The sequence below is a fragment of the Lissotriton vulgaris genome, chromosome 5, assembly GCF_964263255.1.
Source record: "Lissotriton vulgaris chromosome 5, aLisVul1.2, whole genome shotgun sequence".
In the NCBI taxonomy this organism is placed as follows: domain Eukaryota; kingdom Metazoa; phylum Chordata; class Amphibia; order Caudata; family Salamandridae; genus Lissotriton; species Lissotriton vulgaris.
In genome coordinates this window covers 1,320,821,262-1,320,847,280 of record NC_141693.1, presented here as the reverse complement: position 1 = coordinate 1,320,847,280, position 26,019 = coordinate 1,320,821,262, and the positions used below count along the sequence as shown (strand labels likewise).

Sequence of the window (26,019 nt, the reverse complement as noted above, 5' to 3'; positions counted from 1 at the left end):
TCCTATCTCTGGGCGGAAGGGGTCCTAATTGCAGAAGATGTCAGTGGCCAACTGCTGGTGCTTCTTGCAGTGCACCCAACACCTTTCCCTTCAATACCGTATGGTCTTCTTTGAGCAGAAGGTGAGACAAGAGTCTCACAAGGTGATGTTGTGGTCCAGGGAGAGAAAGAGAGTTTACAAGCCTCATCATGGTCCAACAGGGGGCAATTCTGGAAGGTGTTTATTCCATCACCCACTGAGGACATACATTCTCTGGTGTCGAAGGTAGATGAAGAAGGTTTACAGCCCTGACAGGATACGAGGCCATGGAGTTCGGAGACTTGGTTGCTGGGCATGATTTTGGAGGGTATTGACAAACTGGTTTTTCTGATGATAGGTGTCAAATATTCACTATGTGGGTTCAAAAACTGTGGGGGACATGTTGAATCTTGGAGCCTTGGCTTGTACACATCCGACCACGATGGCAGAAAAAACAATCTATCATAGTGTCCGAGTCCATGCACATTGCCCACTAAGGGAGGAGTGACCATGTATCCCATGACTCAAAAGACTTCATCAAAGAAAATCAACTTGCAAACATCAAGCCCAAAACTAGATGGCAGTAGTGTAGTACCCAGAGCATGGGAATCTACAGCCACAATGCTATGAACACATTTTTACACTAGGGCTTAATAGGAAAGCATAGGAGAGTAATCGCTAGTTGGTAAGATTTTGTTGTGACCATTTGTCCAAGTTCATGAAATATTAAGCTGTTATTTTTAAGTGAAAATGAGGAGATGGGGTACAGTTGGGGGCGCGGAAGAACTTAAAAGCATTTCTGCCTCCCGGCAGCGCTGCCGATAATTCTGAGGTCCCGGGTGCTGGAGGTAATGGAGTGAGTACACGTCGCTTTGCTTTCGTGGAGGTCCGGTAAAGGGTGTTGAAACACCAACTAAAAGCGGGCTCTCAATCCTTGGATGCGTTGCCTTGGGGCGTTGCCTTGACTTAAAGAGCTTTTGTTTAATTGGCATTTTCTAATTTACAAACGAATCCCTTTCATACGTGCGGTGTCCCTCCCTGTTGGCGAGGCATACGTTTGTGTTCTCATGCAGGTAGAAGGGATACCGGCAGTATGTATATAGGATCGTAAACTAAAAGGCCGTATTTCGACTTTGCACCACTATTCTCACCCAGTTGGGGAGACATCGGTCACGTGTAGGAGAAGTGTTATTGTTTGGCTTCCTACTCTAAGAAACAACTCAAAACTATCCTGGTTGGCCTTGCAAGTGTCCTGAAGAGCAGGACACTTACAGTCACTATACGTTCTATGTTGTATTCGTCATTTGTCAGATGTGTGTTATGTAAATATTCCTGTCTACTGAATCTATGCACTGCATTATCTGTGATTCACCATTTTTCCAAACAGCGAATCATTTGCTTATATAAATCGCTTGAGGATTATTTTTCTCCAAGTTCAGGCCGCTTGAACAGGGACTGGTGGAGAGTCTTTGGTATCTCTTACCACCCTGTGACGACAGGTCTTGTGGGAAAAGGGTAGGCCAGGAGACCAGAAACACCAATAGTGAATGCTATGGTAGAAAGGATGATATAGTCATAGAGTTGTGTTGTTCACGCATACTTCTCTTTGTTCCTATTTATGTACCACGCAGCATGTCCCCTTTCCTGAACACTTTGGGTCTGATCCTATGATGATTGAATAGGAGATGTGATACCTTCCAGGGCGCATCTGACAAGTTCTAGTTATTTTCCTTTACATGTAGTCTGCCATTCGAAGCATTACTTATACCGAACTGAGTATATATAACATGCCACTAACATTGTATTGTTTGTTATCATTTCAGGTTGCCCTCCCCGCTGTCCCCTTCCTTTCCTTCCCTCGCTCAACCACTTCAATGATCTGTGATATTACAGCATACAGACTTGAAGCTGTCGAGAGATGGACCATTTTTTAGCATCGTTCCGATCCTGAGGAGTGGTGACAAGACAGAATTATCGGCCCACGTATATTACTCCTCCTGATCGGACTCTTGCTCTAACATTGCTACTTTGGAGGACGTGCTGGTCATGTTACAAGTGGTTCAACAGGAACTCGTGGCGTCTAGAGTAGAGACAGCGGCTTTACAAGCCAAGGTGGATCGCATGCAGAGAAATCCTTTTGATGTAGGATGGATGTTCACTTTTAGTTTGTCTCCTATTACGGTAGAGGAGCCCACCCCTATCCCCTTAGCTTCCCGAGAAAGATACTACAGGGGGGGCTAGTAAAACTCAAGTCTTTCTCACTCAGGTGTTGTTACATTTCAATTGTAAGGCCAACCAATCCAGGGTAGCCTTCCTTATCTCCTACCTGGCAGGGGATGCAGACTTATGGGCAGTGCTGTTAGTGCAGAAGGGATGCTTTTAAGCAGGAGTTTGAAACCATATTTGATAGGCGAACCCGCACACTATCAGCTGACAGAGAACTGTTAGAATTACGTCAGGGCAACAAGGAGCTACATTTTTATATCACTACATTTAGGAGATTAGTAGCGGTGTCTTACCGGCCTGAAGAAAAACAATTTGCTATATACTATCATGGGCTACGGGGCGAGCTAAAAGACATTATCGCTCAGATTAATCCTCAACCTAGAACTTGTACCGAATTAGTGCACCTTATGTTGAGACTGGATCATCGTTTGAGTGACAGAAAAGGGGATACTAAAAAGAAAGACAAACCCTAGTTTAGACTCGAATGACCCAGACTCGGAGAACAAACACCGAGGAACACACCAGAACCCATGGAAATAGGCACTGTCCGGGCAGCTTTAACCTCAGAAGGTAGAGACACACGAAGAAAAAACAGACTTTGTTTATATTGCGGTAAAAAGGGACAATTTGTTAGGGAGTGTCTCCTAAAACCCCAAAACAACAGAGGAGGGTTTCAACGCTCTGAAGTAACAAGCATTAAAAAAACGCAGGAAAACTAGAGAGCTCGAGAGAGATGGGAGAGGGGAATCCTCGAGCTTTAGCGCCATACCCTCATTAAACGTCATTTCAGAAGCCTATCTAAAAAGGTTTTTTGTTGTCACTATTAAGCTATTGCTAGGGAGTCTATGAGAAGAAAGGCCTGCTATGGTAGACTCCGGAGCCACCGACATATTCATGGACGAAGACATGGCCAAACAATTGGGTATAACATTAATGAGGAAATCACACCCAGAAATCACGATGGCAGTGGACGGAAGAGTATTAGAATCCGGCCCAATTACCTTAGTGTCACAACCCTTCGAAGTAATGCAGGGATCCGATCACGGTGAAGCTGTGGTCTTTTAGATAATCAAGGCTCCCTAGTATGGCATCATTTTAGGTTTACCGTGGCTACAAAACACAATCCCACCATTGATTGGGGAAAGAAAACTCTTTCGTTTGACTATTGCCGTGCAATTTATGCACTGCATTATCTGTAATTCACCATTTTTCTAAACAGCAAATCATTTACGTTTATAAATCCCTTGATGATTATTTTTCACCAAGTTCAGGCCGCTTGAACAGGGACTGGTGGAACAGTCTTTGGTATCTCTTACCACCCTGTGACGACAGGTTTTGTGGGAAAAGGGTAGGTCAGGAGACCAGAAACACCAATAGTGAATGTTATGGTACAAAGGATGCTTTAGTCATAGAGTTGTGTTGTTCACGCATACTTCTCTTTGTTCCTATTTATGTACCACGCAGCATGTGCCCTTTCCTGAACACTTTGGGTCTGATCCTATGATGATTGAAAAGGAGATGTGATACCTTCCAGGGCGCATCTGACAAGTTCTAGTTATTTTCCTTTGCAGGTAGTTTGCCATTCGAATCATTACATATACCGAATTGTGAATATATAACGTGCCACTGACATTGTATTGTTTGTTGTCATTTCAGGTCTCCCTTCCCGCTGTCCCCTTCCTTTCCTTCCCTCGCTCAACCACTTCAATGATCTTTGCTATTTCAGCATACAGACTTAAAGCTGTCGAGAGGTGGACCATTTTTTAGCATTGTTCAGATCCTGAGGAGTGGTGACACGACAGATGTAGTGTAAAGAGAGAAAAGCTGATAACGCAGAAAAGAGCTTTGATGAACACCAACAGACTCAGGAGTAAGGTGCAGAGTGATGAACACCAGGAGACAGAAAAAAAGTTGGTCAGAGTAATAACAGGAGAACCAGTTGAGTGTTCATTAGTTACATATGTTGATAAGCACAGACAGAAGAGTGGTGTGGTTGAAAGAATGAAATGCAGTCAAAATGTCTAGGAGTATTAATACTGAAGAGAGATTTTATGGTATGTATATGCAAATTAGGATGTATGACAAAGTGAAATTGCAATTGAATGTAGAGTTCTAAATTTAGATTGGAAAGTATTAAGGTATTAGGAAGTAGGAAATGAAGTGAGGCGGTCATAATGCCTATAATGATTTTATAGAAGAAAGGAAGATGTGAAACGGGACGATAGTACACATGCATAAATGGATCAACACTTGGGTGTTTGAATAAGAGTAGGAAAGTAGTTGATCTTAAAAATACCGAAGGTATTATCAGAACTGAGAGAACAGTTAAAACATGACATGAGACAGGTTAAGGTGCATCATGAGATGCCTGTAGGCTTAATTGTTTGTAGGCCAAAAGGGTTGGATGGTGTAAATTGCAAGTGTGGAGAGCGTTACTAAACTATTCCTATAAACAAACAGACATGTAGAAAGTTTTGGAACATAAACTATCAGACAGGCGTTAGTTAGGAGAGCCCCAGCATCTTTTCAGGCTATGATGAAGTTTTCAGCCCTGCACTCCTGCCCACTAACCTCCACGCAGCAGCTCTTATCCAGTGGGATGAGCCCCTTCTTGTCTTTCCGCTCCTCGCTGAAGTAGTAGCATAGGGATGTGGTCTTGAGTGTGAACCAGCGCTCCGTCCAGTTTCTGCGCAGAGTTCCTCTCTTCCACAAGTATCCCTGAGTCCAACCAGAGGCAAGAGAAAACAAACTTAATGTAACACGAGACAAGACAAATAATATATTGAGAGATGTGAAGTGATCAAGGACGGAAGCAGTGAGAAAGAAGTAACTGATGTCATACAGGAGATAATGGGATGAACATAACATGCAGACTGTAAAGATATGGATAGCAAGACATAAAAAGAAGAGAAGGAGGACGTTTAATCATAAGAGGAGAAAACGAGGAGGAAGACAGAGCGGAAGCAGAGAGCAATGGCATATGCCGAAGAAGCTGCTGAGACTAAAGTATTGCCTCTCCAGGGTGTATTTGTAGAGATTTTTACCTAATCCGCTCTACAAGCTGTACCTGGTATGTCAGTTTCTCTCTCTCTATTCTCCTAACTGCATTGCAGTGCTAGCCCCGTGGATTCTGCAATTGCCCCAAATATCATAAAGCCACCTCTACCAAGCTGTATCAAGTCACACCTGCCTGTTCAACACGGGGGAAAAGCAACTAAGCAGCACTTGCCTGTTTAGCTTCCAGATCATCTCGAACCTGCCTGTTCGGTTCTTCTGGGATCTATACAATGTTCCACACCACACCTCCCCTTTCAACTCTAACACCATAACCATCCACACATTTTAATTCACTACCTAGGCCTACCCGTTTGGCTCAACGTCAACAGGTCAGCTTGATTTCAGACTACTGATGCTATTTTATGGCTCCAGGACCATAATGTGTGCAAAGACCCTGTCCATAAATTCTAACCTACCCAAACTAACCTTAGGATTCTTCTGATATATCCAAAGATTTTCTAAGATTGCAGGATGCTGGACTACTTACCTCTGCCTTGCCACACTGTACCCTTCAAGCTAGGTTTAGGGCCAGAAAACAGCAAAGGTGGCTTGCCACGTCTGTTACCCCTGTGACCTCTCTCTGTCAAAACGAGTTCCCATATATATCCACATTGTGTGAGGTGCGCCTTAACAGAGTATAAGCCATAGAGACAAATCCCCTACTTTCCCATACAAGTGTAAGCAGCCCAGAAGTGAAGGGTTTCTCCTGTCTGGCTACTTTGCATAGCAGTACAGATATTTTCCTTAACAATAGAACACTGCCTATTAAGTTTCATTCTCATGCTACAGTACAGAGCGACTTTTGGAAATGGCAACAGGAGTCCCAGTTTTGCCCCATTAAAATTGCAGCTTCCATGCTGAGAAGCATTCCATCAGCCCTGTTAAACGTCTAGCAATCCTTGATGTCAAATGATCACGCTATACAATTGAAAATATATTATTATTGCTTAAAAAAGATCCTAGCTGTCCCATAGTGTAGAGAGCACATCTGAGAATCGCCATTACACTCCAAATGTATATGAATAAACATAATGTGCAAAGCCAGAGTCTCTCGGTCCACTTAAAGCAATGGCCTCCTTCCTTTGCTTTAAGGGAAACTTTTTTATCTACATGCTTGACCTGGTTTTAGGAGTCTCTCCCTCTAAATGTGTCCTAACAGAAAAGACATGTCTCAGATGTCTTCTGTCCATCGCCTTGATTCATTAATCCTGATATTTAAGACTGCTCTCTGTTTTGTAAGTTCTCTTACCCAGAGCAGCCTCAACAGCAGCCTGGCATCAGTATTACACAGGTACTCTAGACACTCTACTCCAAACTCACAGGCACCTGAACAGGTATAAACATTCAGCCCCCAACCTCAGACCATTCTGCACCACAGTACCACTCAGTAGCCCAGGAGTTCCTCCCTCTTGCTCATGGATTCCCTTTAACTTAGCAAAGCCACAGCAGTACTTTACAGAAATTCCGACTGAATCAAAAATCTTCTCCACCTCCATTAACCTTCACTGCTTCCTTGCAGGAATGACACCACAAATCTTCTCATCCATCTCCCACAGTGTCAATTCCCTCACATTCTACTGACACACAATTAACAACCTGCCCTTCTAATTGACACAGACTCCCCAATTATAAGACACAATATTAGGATGCATCGCTCCCGTCCTAGCACCACCCTGCCCTTCTGTCACTCAGATCACCACAGAAACACAGACCTACCTGCCACTTTACACAAATCCCACATTACCACAGCAGCGCCCTCCAACCTTCCTAAATCTCCTACAGTACCACGGTCACAACACAGTTTGGAGTAATCCCAACAGCTCAGCAGTCCAACCCACGGTACCGTAGCCCTGCCCTCCTATCCTGAAGGAATGGCTCCAATACAGCAAATCTTCAGTACAGTTTTGTTTGCAGTACACATTGCCATTCTTCATTACCTATAACGTTACCCGCTATTCTCCATACTGCCACAGTAGCCCTAATGCACATCCCTCACAGCTGACCTCCCAAAGCCTACTCTAGGCCCATGTTTCTCCCATCTGCTTTCATAACAGTATAATGGACCAAGTCCACCCACCACCTCTGTTCGATTCTCTTCCAACTTCTGTTGCCCTCTGTAATGCTTACCACCAGCCAGCTCTTCTGTGTCAGGGAAAAATCATATCAAATATTTTACAACATGTTTGTAAAGCGCGGTAAGAATGTGGGAAAAAGGGGGCTAGAATCAAGTAACAACCTGTTTGAGAACATCTTGGATTATCTCCTGATACACCTCTTCGATGGCCATGCTGATGATTTCTTTTTCGATTCCCTTAAAGAAACCTCCTGAATTAACCAGCTCCAGAAACTTCCATACTGTAAGCCCACTCTGCTGGAGGGAATCCTGTGAGAGGCTGTCATCCAAGGCGCCAGAGTTCAGCTCTAAATTCATTGCCATGTACACCTTCTTCATTAGGTACTGTACCTACGGACGGGTAACATAAAATACCAAACGTATTAATATTCTGATGATGTTCATGTCAGTAAAGTTCAAAACACTCTTCGCTTCCAGCAATTACTTCAACTCAAACGACCAACCTCATTACTATAAAGACCGTGCGCTTCTTAAACTTTTTCCTACCGCACAAAAGGTTCCTATTGATCAACTCACCCATGACGGCAACAACGACAAGTGCACTGGTCCCCTCAAGGTTGGGCTGTGCTAAAGTTGAGACATCATAACCCTGGAACACGTATTCTCTTGCAAATCAAAGACTTGTGACAATTTACAACGCTTGAAAGCCTTATGCTTCATATAGGTATTATCTAAATGAAAACGTTAATGAATGTATGATTAGCACCTACCAGTAAACTGACCTATATCTGTACAGTATTAAATGTCATCAGACCAACCAGTGCCTACAGGACTGAACCAAGAGATAAACTACCACTAGCAAGCAATGGCTGCGGGTCAGAGTAAGGAGAGAATCTACAGAAAACAGCAATGACCCGATCGCCTAGCCAGAGACATTTGTCTTTCAACAGCCAATGACCACAGGGCACAAGGAAGAGAGTGTACACCATCGCAGTCAGTGGCCATAGGGCATCCAACATTTGATAGCCATATAGCACAGAGCAGAGCGAGAACAAATTATCAGTAGCCAATGACCACAGAACACAAGAAGCCAAAAATAGAGCTCATACTTTATGAGGCAGACAGAAGAGAACCCACCATTATAATTTAATACCAACAGAGAAAGGGACAATCTACTATCGGAAACCAATGGCAGCCAAGGAATAGCAATGAGACGATCCACCATCACTAACCAACAAGAACCATATACAGCGAGGAGTAAATTCACTGTTAGTATCCATGGGACAAGGGAACAGTTTAGTGATAATCCACATCAGCAGCATATTACCATAGAGCTTGAACAGATTATGGCAGCTAAGGGATACAGTGCTGCACCACCTGAAGAAACCACTGTATTCCAAACACAAGTTGCCCACCTCAAACGACCAGCTGCTCATTGGTCATACATTAGAGATATTTTAACAATATCAAGAGGCAACAAAACAGTGTATACATGGAAAATTAATACAAGAAGCGAAGACTACAAAAATGATGGGTCCTTTTTGTTTATGTTTATTTTTTATCCGTGTTCTTCTTCAGAAGACACACACACACACACACACGCACACACACACACACACACACACACACAGCCAATGTGTTTCACCTATCCCAGGCTTCCTCAGGGCTGCAAACATGCAAGAAACACAAATATAACAATTGTGCATACTCAATAAAAGGCATAAACCACCTGATGCATATTACAATCTAACCAATATTTTAAAAACCTGCACCATCTAAACCAACAATTATACAAACACAATACAGAAACAGAACATTACAATATGCCAAAAATATAAAAAAATTGCGGAAAAAACACATATAATAAACAAAAAACATAGTGTACATAGTAAATGAGTTAAGGAAATATATCAAATGAGTGAGAAAACAAAAAAGGTGAAAAGAAATTAAAAATAAGTACAAGAGAAACATAAGATTAAAAGTTAAAAAAAACTTTCCAAAACGTCTAAAAGAAGCCACAAAAACTTACTTCCATATAGAAGTGAGATTGTGCAAGGCAGTGTATGGAGCCTAACATTAGGCATAGTGCAAAATGATCAAAGCACCCTAATAGATAATGTATATAAATTCTTAACAGCTTTACAATAAAAGCTTTGTAAGCCAATTTGAGTAAACAACGTCACAAAGGATAATCAATCGTCCGAAGTACGATAAAACATAATGCAAAAGAAGTGTAAGTAACTAAAGACTTTCAAAACACATTATCATACTAAAGAAAGAGAAATTCTATGGGGTAAAAAAATCAATGAATAACAGATGGTCAGCGACAGAGACATTAGTGCCAAAGAAACCAAAACAAACCTACCCGGTTTCCAAAAGCTCCAAACATATAGTACCCCAAATGGAGACAATTTATGACTCAGGCTCCCATAAGTACCTAGTCAGAAATTGATTTGTAGGCGTCAAGGCTTGACAAATGGATACCCTATGCTATGCTAAAAAAATACCACAGTCCTCTTGGCGGTACGTTGGTATTCTGCCAATGTCACACCAAATCGGCAGGGTCTCTTTAAAACTTCATAACTGATCTTGTCGGGCCCGGGCTCCATATGCCAAATTCAGATGAAACAAACGGAAAACCCGTTGAACCTCAGCTTAGATAACATCACGTAAAAAGCACACATGCATCCAGTCGCATATTCGTGGAAACATAGGGCCATATGTATCAAGGAACCAATTTGCGAATCTGTAATAGCGATTTTTAAGAAATCGCTATTTCAGAATCGCAAAATGGTATGTATCAAAAAAAACACATTTTTTTAGCGATTTCTTGATATTCCTTAATTGCGAATTCGCAAATTGCGAATTCGCAATTAAGGAATACTTTCCCATTGATCTCTATGGGCCGGGAGGCCCATAGGAAGGAATTGGAATTTTTTCTCAATTTGCGATTCGCAATTTGCTAATCGCAAATTGAGAATAATTTCAAGGGTGCAGGGGTGTCCAAAGGACACCCTGTTGCACCCCTGAAATAAGCATAGGTGCACATGTGGTGCACATTTATGCCCTAAGGGCATGTATGTGCGTCACATGGCACTTTGAAAAATTCAAAAATTTGCATTTTTCAAGGAATTCGCGACTTACCACCAACTAGAACTTGGTAGTAATTTGCGATTCCTTAAGGCCATTTACAATTTTTTTTGCCTTCTTACATTGCATTTGAGGAATCACAAAATTTGCTATTCCTTAAATGCAATCGCAAAATAAGGAATCGCAAATTTTGCGATTCCTTATTTTGCATTGGATTTTCCTTCATACATATCATTTTGCGAATTCGCATTCACAAAGGCTGAAATTCTGCGAATTTCGGCCTTTGCGAATGCGAATTTCAATGATACATATGGCCCTTAGATGGTCAAATCAGGCTTAATAGGCCGATGGCAGCTAGCAGCATACCATGGTCAAAAATAAAAAACCCAAATCTTTTGGAGATCACTGAGTATAGAGCAAGAGAGGTATGATCGGTTATGTACACAAGAACAACGTGGTACTAAGTGATGGAGCATGACAGCCAAACTTTCTCTGTAGTAGGGATCACATGTGGCGTATGGTAAACTGTAGTACATTGTGAACACATCATTCTCATACAGACCCGTTCCCCATAAAGGAACTGCATTGAGTGCAAGTAAAGGGCAAGAAGACTGCACATTGTTATACTGCAGGATTAGCATCAAGCCTAATAGCACACGTATGATCTTGATGTGCTGCCTCTCTAGTACATAATGCCGTACACTATACCCACAAACCATAAACCAACAACTGCATGCACGCCGTGTCACAGTTTACAAAACAACTCCCTAATAGTCCCCATAGTTAACCTTGCACGGTCTCACTTCCATAGGGTGGTAGGTTTTTTGTGGCTCCTTTTAGACGTTGTGGGAAGTTTTTTTTGTATTGTTGTGTTGTGCAAATCTCTAGACAAATGAGCGCATGTCTGACGGATTTAAATTTAGTATTTGTGTTATTGTGTCTAACGACCCTTTTCTTATCTCTGTAAAAAATCCTGTTGCTTTAATGTGTTAGTATAACAATGGGTATATATGGTAGAGGTTTTTATTAGAAAGGTTAGATTGTAATAAACAAAGGATGGATTATGCCTTTTATTGTGCATGCACATTTTTTACATTTTTGTTTCCTTCAAGTGTACTGCCCTGAGGAAGCCTGTGATGAGTGAAAGGCATTGGCTACGTGTGTGTATTCTGAGGAAGAACACGGATAAAAGACAAACATAAACAAAAAGGAACCCTCACTCTTGCACTCTTCGTTTCTTGTATTCATTTTCCTCGCATGCCCTCTGTTTTGTTGCCTCTCGATATTGTTTAGATTTTACCAGAGGGCAAGAGCTGATGAGAATCCACCATTTACAGCCCATGCCCAGAGGTCACAGTGAGCGACATTGTCCTTCACCAACCCACCATGACCACAAGCATCCATGCAAAGCAACAGAAACTAAGAGCGGCCTTTACCAAGCTTGCTATTTGTGCAAGGGAAATACTCTAATATCACATCAAACAGGGTTATTTACACACTTAGGACCTCATTACGATTTGGCTGTTAAATTCCAATATTTGTGGTCATTCCTGCTGCAGCACATACTGGAACTATGAGGATTACAGTATATTCACTGCGTCCCCCGAATACATTTTGAAAGGTGAAACCTGATGATAGTTATCAGGTGAAAAAAATCCTGGTAAATTATACCATCACATGTGTATTTTAGTACAGAAATGAGCCTGTCATTCCCCTATTGGTAATCGGTTGACACCAGATAAATTCGAACCAGTTAAGTCGGGTTTGTCTGGTTGTGATATATATTGCACCAGTTACCGGCCAACTCATAGTGAAGGCCTTCCTCGGCGCAAACTCACTTAAAGAAACCATATTTTGTTGCGTCTATTTAAAACTTGATGACGGAAATCCAGAATTCCTCTGAATCCCTTAGAAATGACTGTAATGAATAGAGGCATTCAGTGAGTGTTCAGTGTGAAATGTCTCTCTCTAGTCAGAAAAACAGTGAATTCAACAAGCGAGTCACTGTTTACAGGCAAGCTGTTTATTTAGGAACTGCGTGGCAGGTTTCTCTTGGAAGACTTTTCCCCGTCTACTGAGTAAGGCAAGCAACCAGGCCAAACTGAATACAGTTGAACAGCGTGTAGTGTATATATATATATATATATATATATATATATATATATATATATATATATATATATATATATATATATGTAACCTGCCTACTATTTTTGCTTTTCACACTTTTCTTGTCACTACAAGTATGAAATGCAGCAGTATTCCAAGACAGCAACACCCATTGCACAGACTCTGCCTGGAGGTAGTGCTATATCGCTGCCGCCTACTGTAATTTGACAATTTATTGATGAACTGCACGATTACTTAAAATCTTTACAGTATAAAATAAATAAAAACTTGATGAACGTCCCGTCTCCACCCCCACGTGTCCCATCCACTCATAAAAGTAAATATCACTTTAAGTTAAAATGCTAACAGTTAGTACTGTTTAGTTGTCCAAAACAGAGTTCTTTTAAAAAGAGTAGAGTATAGGTTGCTCCATTGTTTCACAATAGATAAGGGGAGGCACATGAAAGTTCGGTAAAATCAATTCGTACACCAAGGGAGGTTGACGATAGATGGATTCCTCATTAGACCTTTAAACCAGCCCAGGTTAGATGACTGGGGCCTAAGAATTCCAGTTACTTTGCATACACACCCGTTAAATGGGAGTCGAGTGCCATTTTTACCTGGTGTATGAATTTCCCAACTCTTGCTATCAAACAGGTCGTGGAGACAGAGAGGCACCAGTCCGAAGCCTCTCTGCAAGTTCTGTAGCCCATGTTCCGTAAAATTGGAAGCAACAAACGATGGCGGTCATTGACCAACTTTGTGCAGCAACACAACAAGTGTAGCCAGGATTCTCTGCGATAGTTGCATAGACGACAGGCTATGGCGCCATCCGTTCGTGCCCATTTGGGGTTAAAGTCCACGATCCTGAGGGCCAAAAGGCGAAAGTACAGAATTTTCTTTCTCGCGTGAGTGGATACTGGGTCTTGCAGGTATGGTTGGGGTTTACCAGGAATATATGATTTGCCCAGGACCTGAGTTAGTGGGTTTTGCCGAAGAGATGCAAGGTCAAGCCCAAAAGAGATGGACTGGACTTGGCGCTTAACAGCTTGGGCCCAGGCTGAGAATGGAATTTCGTGCAGGGGCAGGCTCCTTCTCTCAATTTTCAATGCTTCAATGGCTAGTTCTACCTTTGAGTGCCAGGGAGAGCCCACCTCACCAAAGATTGATTTTAGGAAGTGCTTTAGGGTATGTTCTGGCGCTTTCAATACTCTAATATAGAATTTTAACAGGTCCCCCAGTAGTGCCACCTCTGGTCGCTTAAGGTCTATTTCTAGCTTTAATCTGTTGTTCCTTGCATATCTGGGGGCCTGTAACACCATCTTGTAGGCTTTCACCTGGGCCGCGTTGACCACTTTATCAAATGCACCTGGGTAGGTTATATGCCCATACGAGATGGCGGGGATCAGTTTAGCCCTGAGAACTGTCAGCATTGGTTCGGCTGAGGGACTGTCCAAGCGATGACTTAGGCGTCTTAACGACAGAATGGTTTTGTCTGTTTTTGGTTTAAGCTCCTTCAGGTGTTTGACTGCAGTGGCACTCTCAGAGACCCAGGTGACCAGATAGTTGTAGGATGAGGCAGTAACGATACGGTGCTCCCCCAGGGTCCATGAAGCTTCTTTTTTGTGGGGGTATTTGCCAAAGATGATGATCTTAGTCTTGCTCACGTTGATCCGTAAGTCATTTGCCTTATTATATGAGGCAAGGCTGCTTAAGGCTCTTTTGAGCCCCACCCTAGTGAGGTCCATGATCACTGTGTCGTCTGCATACTGGAGCGTTCCCAAGACGAGCTTCCCCAATCTTGGGGGTGCTAAGTTGGCATCTTTCAGGGCTGTCCCCATGTCCACAGTATACAAGTTAAAAAGCATGGGGGCCAAGATGCACCCCTGCTTAAGGCCAGAATTGGTGTCGATTCTTGCAGTTGTTATTGTAGGACATAGCTTCACCTTGACCCAGGTACCCTCGTAGAGCGCTTTTATGGCTTTTAGCAGAGCCTGTGGTAGCCCCCAGGAATCAAGTTTTACCCAGACCCGGCCTCTGTTCACTCGATCAAAGGCTGTGGAGTAGTCAATGAAACAGCAAAACAGGGGCGGCTTATTCCTCGTATTGGCCTTCTTCGCAAGGTAGGAAAGGGCTATGATGTTATCGAGGGTGGAGCTATAAGCCCTAAAGCCGTTCTGTGTGGGCGGGAGAATGCCGTTCTTGTCACCCAGTCCTCCAGATCCCTGAGAAGAAGGAGGGCGTATATCTTTGCTTCTATGTCGAGGAAAGCTATAAGCCTGTAATTGGCCCGGTTCGTGTGATCCCCCTTTTTATGGATAGGGAATAGAATTTAACCTTTCCAAGAGGGTGGCAAAATTGCAATGGCAAAAGAGTGGTTAAATAAAGGGGTAAGTCTAGATGCAAAAAAGGCTGAGGCACTTTTCAGGGCCTGGGCCGGAATCCCGTTTGGGCCTGGAGCGCCATTGGTTCTAATGGCCTTGATGCACTTTAGCACCTCCACCTCTGTAAACTTTCCGGGCCAGGTCGAATTTAGGCCTCCTGTCGTGGAACTTTCGGGTTCGATAGTTTCCGCCACCACCTTAGACCACGCAAGGCTTCCTGGGGTGGCCCGGTTTGCCTCACAGGTGTACAGCCCCTTGGCATACTGTTCCCACACTTTCCCTGCAACACTGTTTTCCTTTTGCACTCCTCTGGGGTCAGACTGTTAATAAAGCGCCAAAGCTTACTGTTGTCATTTCCTTTAATTAAGGAGAACACGGTCAACCAATTCTGTTCGGTCTGCAGTTTTTTATGAAATTGGCAACTTCTTAGATGGTGGTTATTGCCCAGACATTCCAATAAGTCGGAGGTCAGAGTTTCCCAGAGGTAGATGATGTTCTCAGTGTGGACTGGGTTAGGTTCTTCCTCCCTTCTGGCTACATAATCTAGCAGTCTATGGTTGAGATTGGTTGACCATTTTATTCTTTTAAGGACTTTATGATGTTCTTCCCCCGTGGTAGTTCCAATGACTACTTGTGATTCTGCTTGTACCCGCGCCAGGTTGAATGTGGCGAGGAGGGACCTATGATCGCTTTCATCTCTGTCGTCCACTATAAAGTTGCAAAGATTGTAGGCCAGCCCTTCGTTGGTGAAGATGTAGTCTATGGTAGAGACATATCTAAAGGTCGGTTTGGCGGTCCATTCAGGGTGGGTCACTTTTTGTATTCTGTGGGTGGAGTGCAGCTTAAAATTTGCAAGAAATTCTGTCAATAGGGCTGACTTCTTGCGTGGTGGTGCCTCCGAGATTAGACCCAGGCCTCTGTGATTGAAGTCACCCGCGATTATTACGTCTTGGTCCTCCCGATTTATTAAAAGGTCTTCCAATGTTGTAATAAATGATTCCATGGCCTGGGAGGTTTGATACTTAATTGGGTTGAGATAGCAATTGATTAGTAGAAGGGGGCCGGATTTTTGACCCAATAACAACCCCTCGATTAAGATGGCTTGAAGGTCAGGAGACCCCAGATATAGATCAGTTGTGTTAATTTTACACGCATGACTTACATAGATGGAGAGGCCCCCTGACGGGCGACCAAAGATCGTCCTTTTGGTCGCTGGTTTAAAATGTTCGTAAAAGCCACCAATGGCGGTCCTTGCCCTTGCCCAGGTTTCCTGAATGCACAATAAGTCCCCCTGTGCAAGGTAATCAAGTGTAGTTGTGTCCCTAAAGATGTTACTCAGCCCGGCAATATTCCATGAAATAATGGTTAACTTGCGAACTAGACCCCTGAGTGGATTTGAACGGGCATTATTTACATGGCTATTTATTAGGTTAGGGACACGGTCTCCATGTGGCCTCCGGGTGATCTGATACCTGCTGAGGCCGCTGCACGCTCCGTTGCCAGTCATTTTGCTGGATTTTGATTTTTAGCGGGGTTTTTGCCCGCCTTGATTTTGCCCCCATATCTGGGCGGGTGGACCTTGTGCCTTTGAGAACGGATGTCGGTTCATGTGTGTCGTGTTGCAGCATCAGGACATGTGGGTATTTCAGTACTCTTGGCGCAACAACTTCAATGCCCCATTCAGCGAATAGTGTTGCTTCCTTAAGGACGGCCTGTTGCGCTTGCTGGCTCACAAATCCGATTTTGGTGGAGTCGTCGTGGGTGTCTGTCTCTATTCTCTTGAATTTCACCCATTCAATATTTTCTGAGGTGATTTGTGCCAGTGAGTCAATCTGGCCAAAGAGGCGGACTATATTAGACCTGTTCAAGATGTCAAATGAGCCTTTGGCTGTGTACCTTGGAGTTAACTGCAGCTCATAGGTGATGAATTTATTTTTGTGTGCGACGGAGCACCAACTCGCCCCTTCTCCCGGGAGCTTTGGCCTCTGGTTACTTAAATTTGAAGGGTTTTTGTGAGTGGTTTCTGGCTGCTGCCCAGTAGGCGCCATGCTAGAGCGGCCATCCGCACACAGCAATCCTTGCCACTCCCCCTGGTCTGGTGTCGAATTTAGGTAATTTTTGATTGCGACTCCTGGTTGCTGATTACCTTGCCCCTCAGTCAGTAGACCTACCACTCTCGGCAGTTCTGGCTGGACGCCCTGTTGTAGTTTAGGATTTGTTACAGTCTTATGTTGAAAAACCCAACCGAAAAGGCTGGGGTCACTTAATGGTGCGGCGACTGCCACCTGTGAAGGCCTTTGTTGGAGATCCTCGTTGGTTTGACCCTCCATGAGAGGGATTTGTTGTCTTTGGGCCTCACCACAAACAAGGGATGCGTCACATGGCTTGCCGATTTTGGATGCCTGCTTGGGTATAAAAATGGGAAAGAGTGGATTTGGAGGTACTTTTAGTTTCAGTGGCGCCCAGGGTTGATACCGCCGATGATATGTTTCTGCTTCTAGCTTTGGACTTCTTAAGTTGTTTTTTAAGTCTTTTTTTGGCTCTCCTTGATAACGGAGATTTAGCGCTTGCTGATGCTCCTTCGACCTTCTCCACCTGAGAGGTAATAACAGACAGGTCGTCACTTACGGTATCGAGATCCGAGACCTCGGGTCACCATTCCCTTGTTCAGCCAAAGTGAAATTATTACGGGGCCCTACTAGAAGTTCCTTTGGGGCACTGTTGCCCGCTGTGCCAAGGGATGTTGTTTCCGCATGCTCTGTCCTCAGTACTGGTAGCTTTTGTGCGGCTTGTTCTTGCGTGGTTGTCTCGCCCTGACCCTTGGCTAGTGCAAGCATCTCTTTTAGGACTTCTGGTAGACTTGCCCATTTATCAATTATGGCGGCACAGGAATTAATGCTGCCGGCATGAGCGTGTTGGACGTTAAATTGGGCTTCCAGCTTTGCCAGCTTATCACCTTGGCACGCCAAATGCTGGGCTATCGACTGCAAGAGATCGATTTGGACTTCCATCTTTGTGGACTGCCATAGCAGTGCCTTAGTCATTGTGTCCTGAACTTCTCGTATTACTGACAAGTTAAAGTCTTTGAAAGTGGGTTCTTCAATTGAGTCAGTTAGGTCTTGGTGATGAGTTAAGCTCAGCGGACTCCATCCCTCAGTTTGTGCGATTCGCGGGACTTTAGCTCTTCCTAAATTAATAGATGTTGTTTCAAGTGTGCGTTCAATTGTCTGTTCCACTTTTAATAAAAACGAAGTTGTTGGAACCTCCGTTCCCTGGGGGTTTGGCCTCTGTGTTTCCCGAGATGTCGCAATTGCATTCAGACCCTTGCCTGTGCTCTTTGGAGAGGAGGATGCGACAACCTCGCTTGGCCTCTCGGTGTCTAAGTCCGCATTCACCCCCAGAGTTGGCCTGTCGTGAATGTCAGCAGTGATCCTAATCAGGCTTTTTGTCCTGGGGACGAGCTGAAAACGTGCTTCAAGGCTCCCAGATGTCTCGAAGTTAGCAGACTCGCAGGAGTGAGAGTCCCTTTGGGCCAGGTGGATCTTTGGGGGCCCCGGTGTGGCACTGTTCACAGGACCTTGTGATGTTTCTTCCAAAGGTGAGGGGCAGTTTGAGGCCTGAAAGAATTGAGTGATGAGGCCTTGAGGGAGGGAATTGCCAGTGCCAGTGACTAGGTCCTGGGATTTTTGAGTACTTATGCTTCTGGTTACCCTTCTTTGTGCTAAACTCTCAGGGTTCACTTCCGCCTCATCCTCCGTGCAGGATTTAGTCTTCCTCAGCGTCATCTTTTTTTGCGCCGTTGGCAGGGGCTGGGGCTGGGACTAGGGCTGGGGCTGGAACTGGGGCTGGGGCCCAGTGAGCAGTGCCCAGAGTCTCTGTTTCTCTGCGGCTCTGTGTCTCTGTGTCTCTGCGTGTCTCTTCACCCCTGGGCTTGTTTGTGCCTGTTCGAGCTGTTCGTGCTGGAGGAGGGGGTACTAGTGTGAGCCCTGTATTGAGCTGTGTTCCTTGCGGGCAAAGAGGGGGGGAAGGGAGGGGTGAGCAAGCGGTGCGCGCGGGGGGGCCGCAAGCTGGAGACCTAGTCTAGCAGACCCTCAGGCCACACCCTCGGACTCTTACTTCGCGGCGGCCTCTAACGGCTGCCGCGCTCGCCACCACCTCTTACCTCTTGCCTCCCACGTCGACAGCTGCACTTGACACTCTGTGATGCTTCGGACGCCCCAGGTGCTCAAGGTGCTCTGGATACTGCTCGTTAGGTGATGGAAGACCTCCACTCAGTGAGCGCCTTCGGCTCGGCTTGGCTATGAGCAGGCACAAAACTCCGAGATTCAGGTCGTGATCGTGGACGTCAACGTGGTGCTCTGGCGGGACTATGGCTCTCTGCCTTCTGGGCACGGAGAACCTCCCGGAGGCCCAGACTCCCCGGACCCAGTCTACGGCAAATCACAGCACACCACTCGTCTCCGCCATCGCCCAAGCTCTCTATCGGCTGCTCTGCGCTCTCTTATTTGCCGTTATTCGCCGTTTGCCGTTTTACGATCTCCCGGGTCTCCCCCTCTCTCCCCGGTGCTGAGTGCTAGGCGCCGCACGCTCAGATCAGTGCCCCGTCTGTCCGGCGCAGCCTTGGGGAATCACGAGTCACGAATCAGGCCTCACCCAGGCCACGGGATATCAGGCGAGGAGAATCGGTGAATCGGCCGGCTCAACGCAGCTCACCTCAGCGCGGCTCAGCTCAGCTCAGCTAGCAGCCGCCGCGGAGCAATGGCGATCTGGCGTCCTTCGCGGTACTCTCTCTGCTGCACTCTGCAGGAGCCACAAGACCAACCCAATCTACTCTTTATCTATTGCCTGTGCTATAGTTGCTCAAATTCACTCCCTCAACCTCTATTCTACTAGAATGGTCTGTGTGCAGCTTCCAAATCCTCTCTCAAATTGCCATGCACATTTGCAGAGGCACACCGAATTTAGTCGATATTGTAACAATAGGCAATAGGAGTGGTGTGGCTCACTGGTTAGAGGCGGCAGACCCGTAAGCAGAGGACGGCCCGGGACCAGGGTTCGATTCCTGACGCAGCAGGGTCGTGGACCATGGTCAGCGGGCTCGATAATTCTCGCCTCGGTGCCTACTCCAGTCAGGGACCACACTCGGCAACTCTGGGCATTAGCTTGCCTCATCTTCACAACGGCCCCCCCAGACCGCCGGGGATGCTTGGTCGCACCTTAGGGATACCCATTAGGGACCATCTCTCATGGTGAGCCAGGACGGGTTCCCCAGCGGTCGAAGCGCGGAGATACTCCTCCGGGAGTCGATTCCTAGCGCTATATAAACCCACAATTAATTAATTAATAACCAATGCAGTAATCACAGGAAGTCAGTTAAGATATTCCTTTCTTTTTATTCTCTTTTCTTCAAACATTCATATAACAAGCATTTACAATGCAATGGTCTCGGCATTATTAAAGGTAGAGCTATTGGCATTGCTCATGACATTTTTTTTCATTTTTAAAAAAAACATAAATAAATGGTATTGTCATTTACAATGGCAATAGGTGAGCATTAGCGAGTAGTAGAGAGTATTCGCGGACACAGAGCCACACACACACACACACAGACAGAGCTGTGCACACACACACAGACAGAGCCGCGCACACACACACAGACAGAGCCACGCACACACACACTGACAGAGCCACGCACACACACACACACACACACACACACACACACACACACACACACACAGAGCCACGCACACACACACACACAGACAGAGCCACACACACAGACAGAGCCACACACACACACACACACACACACAAAGCCACGCACACACACACACACATACAGAGCCACACATACAGAGCCACGCCCACAGAGCCACGCACACACACCCACACACAGACAGAGCCACGCACACACACAGAGAGCCACACACACAGACAGAGCCACGCACAAACACACACAGAGCCACACACACACACAGACAGAGCCACGCACACACAAAGACAGAGCCACGCGCACACACACAGACAGAGCCACACGCACACACACAGACAGAGCCACGCGCACACACAGACAGAGCCACGCGCGCACACACAGACAGAGCCACGCGCGCACACACAGACAGAGCCATGCACACAGAGGCACAGAACAACCGGGATGACAAGCAGGGAACAATGGCACAGAAAAACTGGGATGACAAGCAGGGAACAGAGGCACAGAAAAAAACGGGATGACAAGTAGGGAACAGAGGCAGAGAAAAACCGGGATGACAAGCAGGGAACAGAGGCACAAGCAGGGAACAGAGGCCCAAGCAGGGAACAGAGGCCCAAGCAGGGAACAGAGGCACAAGCAGGGAACAGAGGCACGAACAGGGAACAGAGGCACGAAAACCGGATCACAAGCAGGGAACAGAGGCACGAACAGGGAACAGAGGCACGAACAGGGAACGGAGGCACGAACAGGGACCAGAGGCACGAACAGGGACCAGAGGCACGGACAGGGACCAGAGGCACGAACAGGGACCAGAGGCACGAACAGGGACCAGAGGCACGAACAGGGACCAGAGGCACGAGCAGGGACCAGAGGCACGAACAGGGAACAGAGGCAAAAACAGGGAACAGAGGCACGAACAGGGAACAGAGGCACGAACAGGGAACAGAGGCACGAACAGGGACCAGAGGTTCACTGGAGCATGCAGACAAAAATGAATCCATGCGGTGGGCACTGCCAGGCCGGGCAACGGCAGAAACCCACTTTTTACTTGCAACATTAGCATTTGGGGACTTCTACACGGGAACTCGTGCAGCAGGAGAGGGTGGCTTTTGTTTCCTTGCTATTTGTATTCAAGTGAGGATAGGAATAATACGCCGGCATCCGTGCCCTCGAAAAAAAAAGGCTGGGAACCATACCAATAGAAAAATAATAATCTGTACACATTACTCCACATTAGTCCCTTTGGAGGCAGCGAAAGAAGAGACTGCGTTTTGTTCTCGCACATCCGAGGTCCGGGCTTGATTTAAATGGCGTGTTTATCACACACAACATTTTTTTTTGGTTACATTATTCCTCAAGTCACAAACTAACAAAACACACGCCGCACTGAATTGTTACATAAAGGTGCCTGGTTTATGCTTAAACTCTGGTGAAGTCCTAGCATCCTAGGGGCCCAACGTGCTATTAAACAGGGTAATCAAAAAGTAAATTTAACTACGGAATCCTAAATTTTACATTATGTTCTCATAATAACCCCGAATACCCCTTGTGCTTTGTTTACATTCTGAAACCTGTAATTTCGGTTGCCAAATTATGAGTGGAGTCCTACAAATCCCAGAATGCAACGTAAATACCCGGCTTGTTCTGCTAGTCACTATCATGTAACAGGATGAACAGAGAGCGTGGCTGCTGTGCGCAGACAGACACGAATGACAAAACAGGACATCCTTATTGGTGTTTCTTCCGAGAGACATTTGGTCGCCTTGACCCCATCCACGCTCCCCTCCCCCCTTGGGCACGCGTCTCTTGAACAGATTGACCGCTCTTGCCTTTGTATAGCAGAAGGATAATTTCCTGCTCGAGGGTGCAGGGCCGGGCAGTGGCAGCCAGGGCAGAGTGCGCGTGCAGACAGAGCTTACTTAATCTGCCCTCCCTATCCATCAGACTCTCGACTGGGCCCACTGAATCTGTAATGCGCCGCAGATTCACTTACACCTTGTAAAACTGTTCTGTAAGCGACCTTATGCTTGAGGCATGCATGCCCCCTGTGTCCTCGGTGCAAAAGCGCCTTAAAGCCGCCAGTGCACATGGCTGTCCCGTTGCGAGTGCAGGCAGAACCTGTGCACTGTCACTGGGCCACGCATGTATAATGCACCATCTGCGGGATGGTTTACATACATTTGCAACCCATCTTATGCTGGAGGCACCCTCCTGTACACTCCATGTATAGTCGCCCGGAAGCTGCAAGTGTACATGGCTGGGCCGCTAGGACCCCGAGCCAGTGACAGAGAGCACAAGGTGTCAGTTGTACATTCTTGGGAAAAGAGTAGGTGGAGAAGTGACATGACACAGGGGCACTTCTACGTTACTTGGGTGCTTTGAACGAAGAGGGGCACTCAGCGGCAGCAGCCTGGCGGCATGTGGCATCAACCTCTTTCTTCGTGCAAACTAGAGACAGGGGCGACCCCACCAACAGCTTCACAGTTAGGAAAGCCTTAAAAGGGTGGCATCGCATCCAGGGGTCAGCACCAGACACTAAACGTCCAATAGGGGTGGAGTTGCTAACATCTTTACTGGGGGCTCTTGATATTATTTGCAGCACCCCAAAAGAAGCTCTGCTTTTCAAAGCAGCCTTTTCACTAGCCTTTTATGATGCCTTTAGGGTAGGGGAATTGGTTGCCCAAAATAAAAAGGATGTAAAAGGGGGTCTGCAGTTAGAACATGCAAAGATACAAGGCAATGCCTTATCGATATCCATTAGGAAATCCAAAACAGACCAAGAGGCCCGGGGTGAGGGGGTAGTATTACATCGGGCACATGGTAACCCTTGCTGCCCCGTAACACAGTTAGAGGCATTTTCTACAGCATAGACCAAGTACAAGAGGAGGGACATTGTTAATACATGCTGGCGGTACCCCGCTCACCAGGTTTCAGTTTAAAAGAGTCATGGATATGGCAGTGCAGAAAACAGGTTTGGATCCTAGTTGCTTTGGAACCCATTCTTTTAGAATAGGGGCTGCCACTGAGGCAACGGCAAGAGGTTTTCATAGTAGCAATGTGAAAAGGATCGTGTGGTGGTCCTCCAATTGTTATAAATTCTACGTGCGGCTGCACATGTTGTGAATAGGACATTTGCCTGGTGCTGATGAATGTTCCTTTTCTGCTTACACTTACAGTTTCTCAAGCCTGTCACACAGGGGGAACTGGCGCCGGCCCAACAGCAGCTACGATCAACACAAGGACGTGCACATCCACATAAAGCAGGACCACATGTCGTTTGGGTGATCGGCCATTCACATGTGAGACGTTTGAATACATTTTTCTTTTCATGGAATTACAAATCCAGAGCTGAGCAGGCTGGTTTTCGGGTGTCATTTCATGGAAAGGGGGGTCTCCGCTTTAGTCAGTTAAGGGGTTTTGTAATGGGCCTGTTGAGCTGGGCGGGGGGCTCTCCCTAGTATCATTATCTTGCACCTGGGAGGGAATGATCTGGTGAATCTGGGTAGAAGGGGGCTAGTGGAAGCCATAATCACGGAGGTGGGTTGGTTAGCTAAGACATGCCCAGAGTCCACAATAGTTTGGTCACAGATGGTACCCAGATTTCAATGGGGAGGGGGGGCGGGAGTCTGTGAGGGCATTGAATCACTCAGTAAGGAGGATCAATAATAAGATAGAGAGGTTGTTTAGGTCTCCTCACTTACAGACGATCGCCCAAGGATGTATCAGGGGGGAGCTGTGCTTCTTAAAAGACGGTGTCCACTTGTCAAAGGTAGGTGATGAAATCCTTTTAGTGAATCTGCTGGCATTGTTAGGAGGTTTCAGAAGCAGGATATGACCTCTTAGCTAGCACATTGGGAGTGGCCAGATAGTCGGGCAACTATGCTGGCCTGCGGTGGTAAGGTCATGATTGGTGAGCAGTAAATTTAAGGTCCTTAGAGGGCGGCGCCATTCTTGAATGGGGTCGCCCAAGGGGGAGGGACAAGTGGTCTCTCCTAGAATTCCAAGGGCAGTTGCAGACGGTTGGCTGGATGGGTGCGGGGGAGTGGGGAGTTACGCTTTACCTAGGCTGGTTGGCCACCCCGCACATGCACAAAGGCGCCAGTAAAGGGCGCAGAACTGCAAGGGACCCTTATGGAGATAGTATACAAAGTGTACGGGGGTAACCGGGGGGGAGAGGGGTTGGGGGGGAGGGGAGTACCCTCATGGTGAATGGGCCCTCCGGCGCACTACGGTCGGAGGGCGGGGTTAATTTGATAAGGATCTGACACAAGTTATTGACCTGGCCGTTGGCTCAAATAGGGATACGCAGATAAGTAACTGCTATTATGATTATTGATGTTGATATGTTTAGATTTATGTTAAGGTTAGCCATCTGACATCTGTACTTATCCGTGTAATCAATGTCAATTGTTATGTTTTCTGCGTATTGTTTGCAAATATTGAAAAATTAAGTTGGTTTTTAATTTTATGTTAATACGTCCAGGGGGTTATCTACGACCCCCTTTTCCAAAGAAACTCTTGTTTTGATACTATGTAGGTCTTAACAAGGGAGGAGTGGGTATAGGTAGTACCAGGCCATAGGGAAAAGGCGGGGCCGGCATCGGACCCACCGAAAGTATGACAGTCATGCCGGCCCCTGACGACCCTAGAGGCGGGCCTGTCGCAAACAGTAGTGACGCGCAGGCGCGCCTTAATCAGGATAGGTTGTGGGTCCCGAGTGTGACCCGAAAGTGATTAGAATCACTTCTGGGTCACGCGTTTGGACAACGCCAGGCCAGTTAGAACTGGCCTGGCTGAAAATGGCCCCTAAAAGGCTGGGGAGCAGAGGAATCGTCCTCTTTGCTCCTTGCGCTCCCCAGCCTACCAGACCAGCCTCGCTAGGAGGCTGTAATTTTATTTCCCCACCCACCGTCCCCTAAAGAGATGGTTTGTAGTGTATGCTTTGTTTGGTTTCTTATGTTATGTTCAGGCGAGGAGGTGTTTTTTCTTCTACAGGTGATCTATCGTCGTACTTAGTGCTATTCCTTGGTCAGGCGGTAAGGTCATGATTGGGGAGCAGTACATTTAAGGTCCTTAGAGGGCGGCACCATTCTTGATTGGGGTCGCCCAAAGGGAGGGACAAGTGGTCTCTCCTAGATCTCCGGAGGCAGTTACAGCCCGTTGGCTGGATGGGTTCGGGGGAGTGGGGAGTTACGCTATACCTAGGCTGGTTGGCCACCTCGTATGTGCACAATGGCGCCAGTAAAGGGCACAGAACTGCAAGGGCCACCTTATGGAGATAGAATACAGAGCGTAACCGGGGGGGGGGGGGAAGGGGGGAGTACCCTCACGGTGAACGGGCCCTCTGC

The 26,019-nt window shown here is 46.2% G+C and overlaps 1 protein-coding gene across 1 annotated transcript in view; it reads right to left on the bottom strand.

The window, feature by feature from the left end:
- Positions 1–26,019, bottom strand: part of DEF6 (DEF6 guanine nucleotide exchange factor) — a 478,117-nt gene that overhangs the window by 212,126 nt on the left and 239,972 nt on the right. The window contains exons 4-5 of the mRNA XM_086923236.1: positions 7,538–7,765; positions 4,816–4,962 (exon numbers count right to left, since the gene is read on the bottom strand). Coding sequence (XP_086779362.1) covers positions 4,816–4,962; positions 7,538–7,765 — 375 coding nt within the window. The remainder of the gene's footprint in view (positions 1–4,815; positions 4,963–7,537; positions 7,766–26,019) is intronic.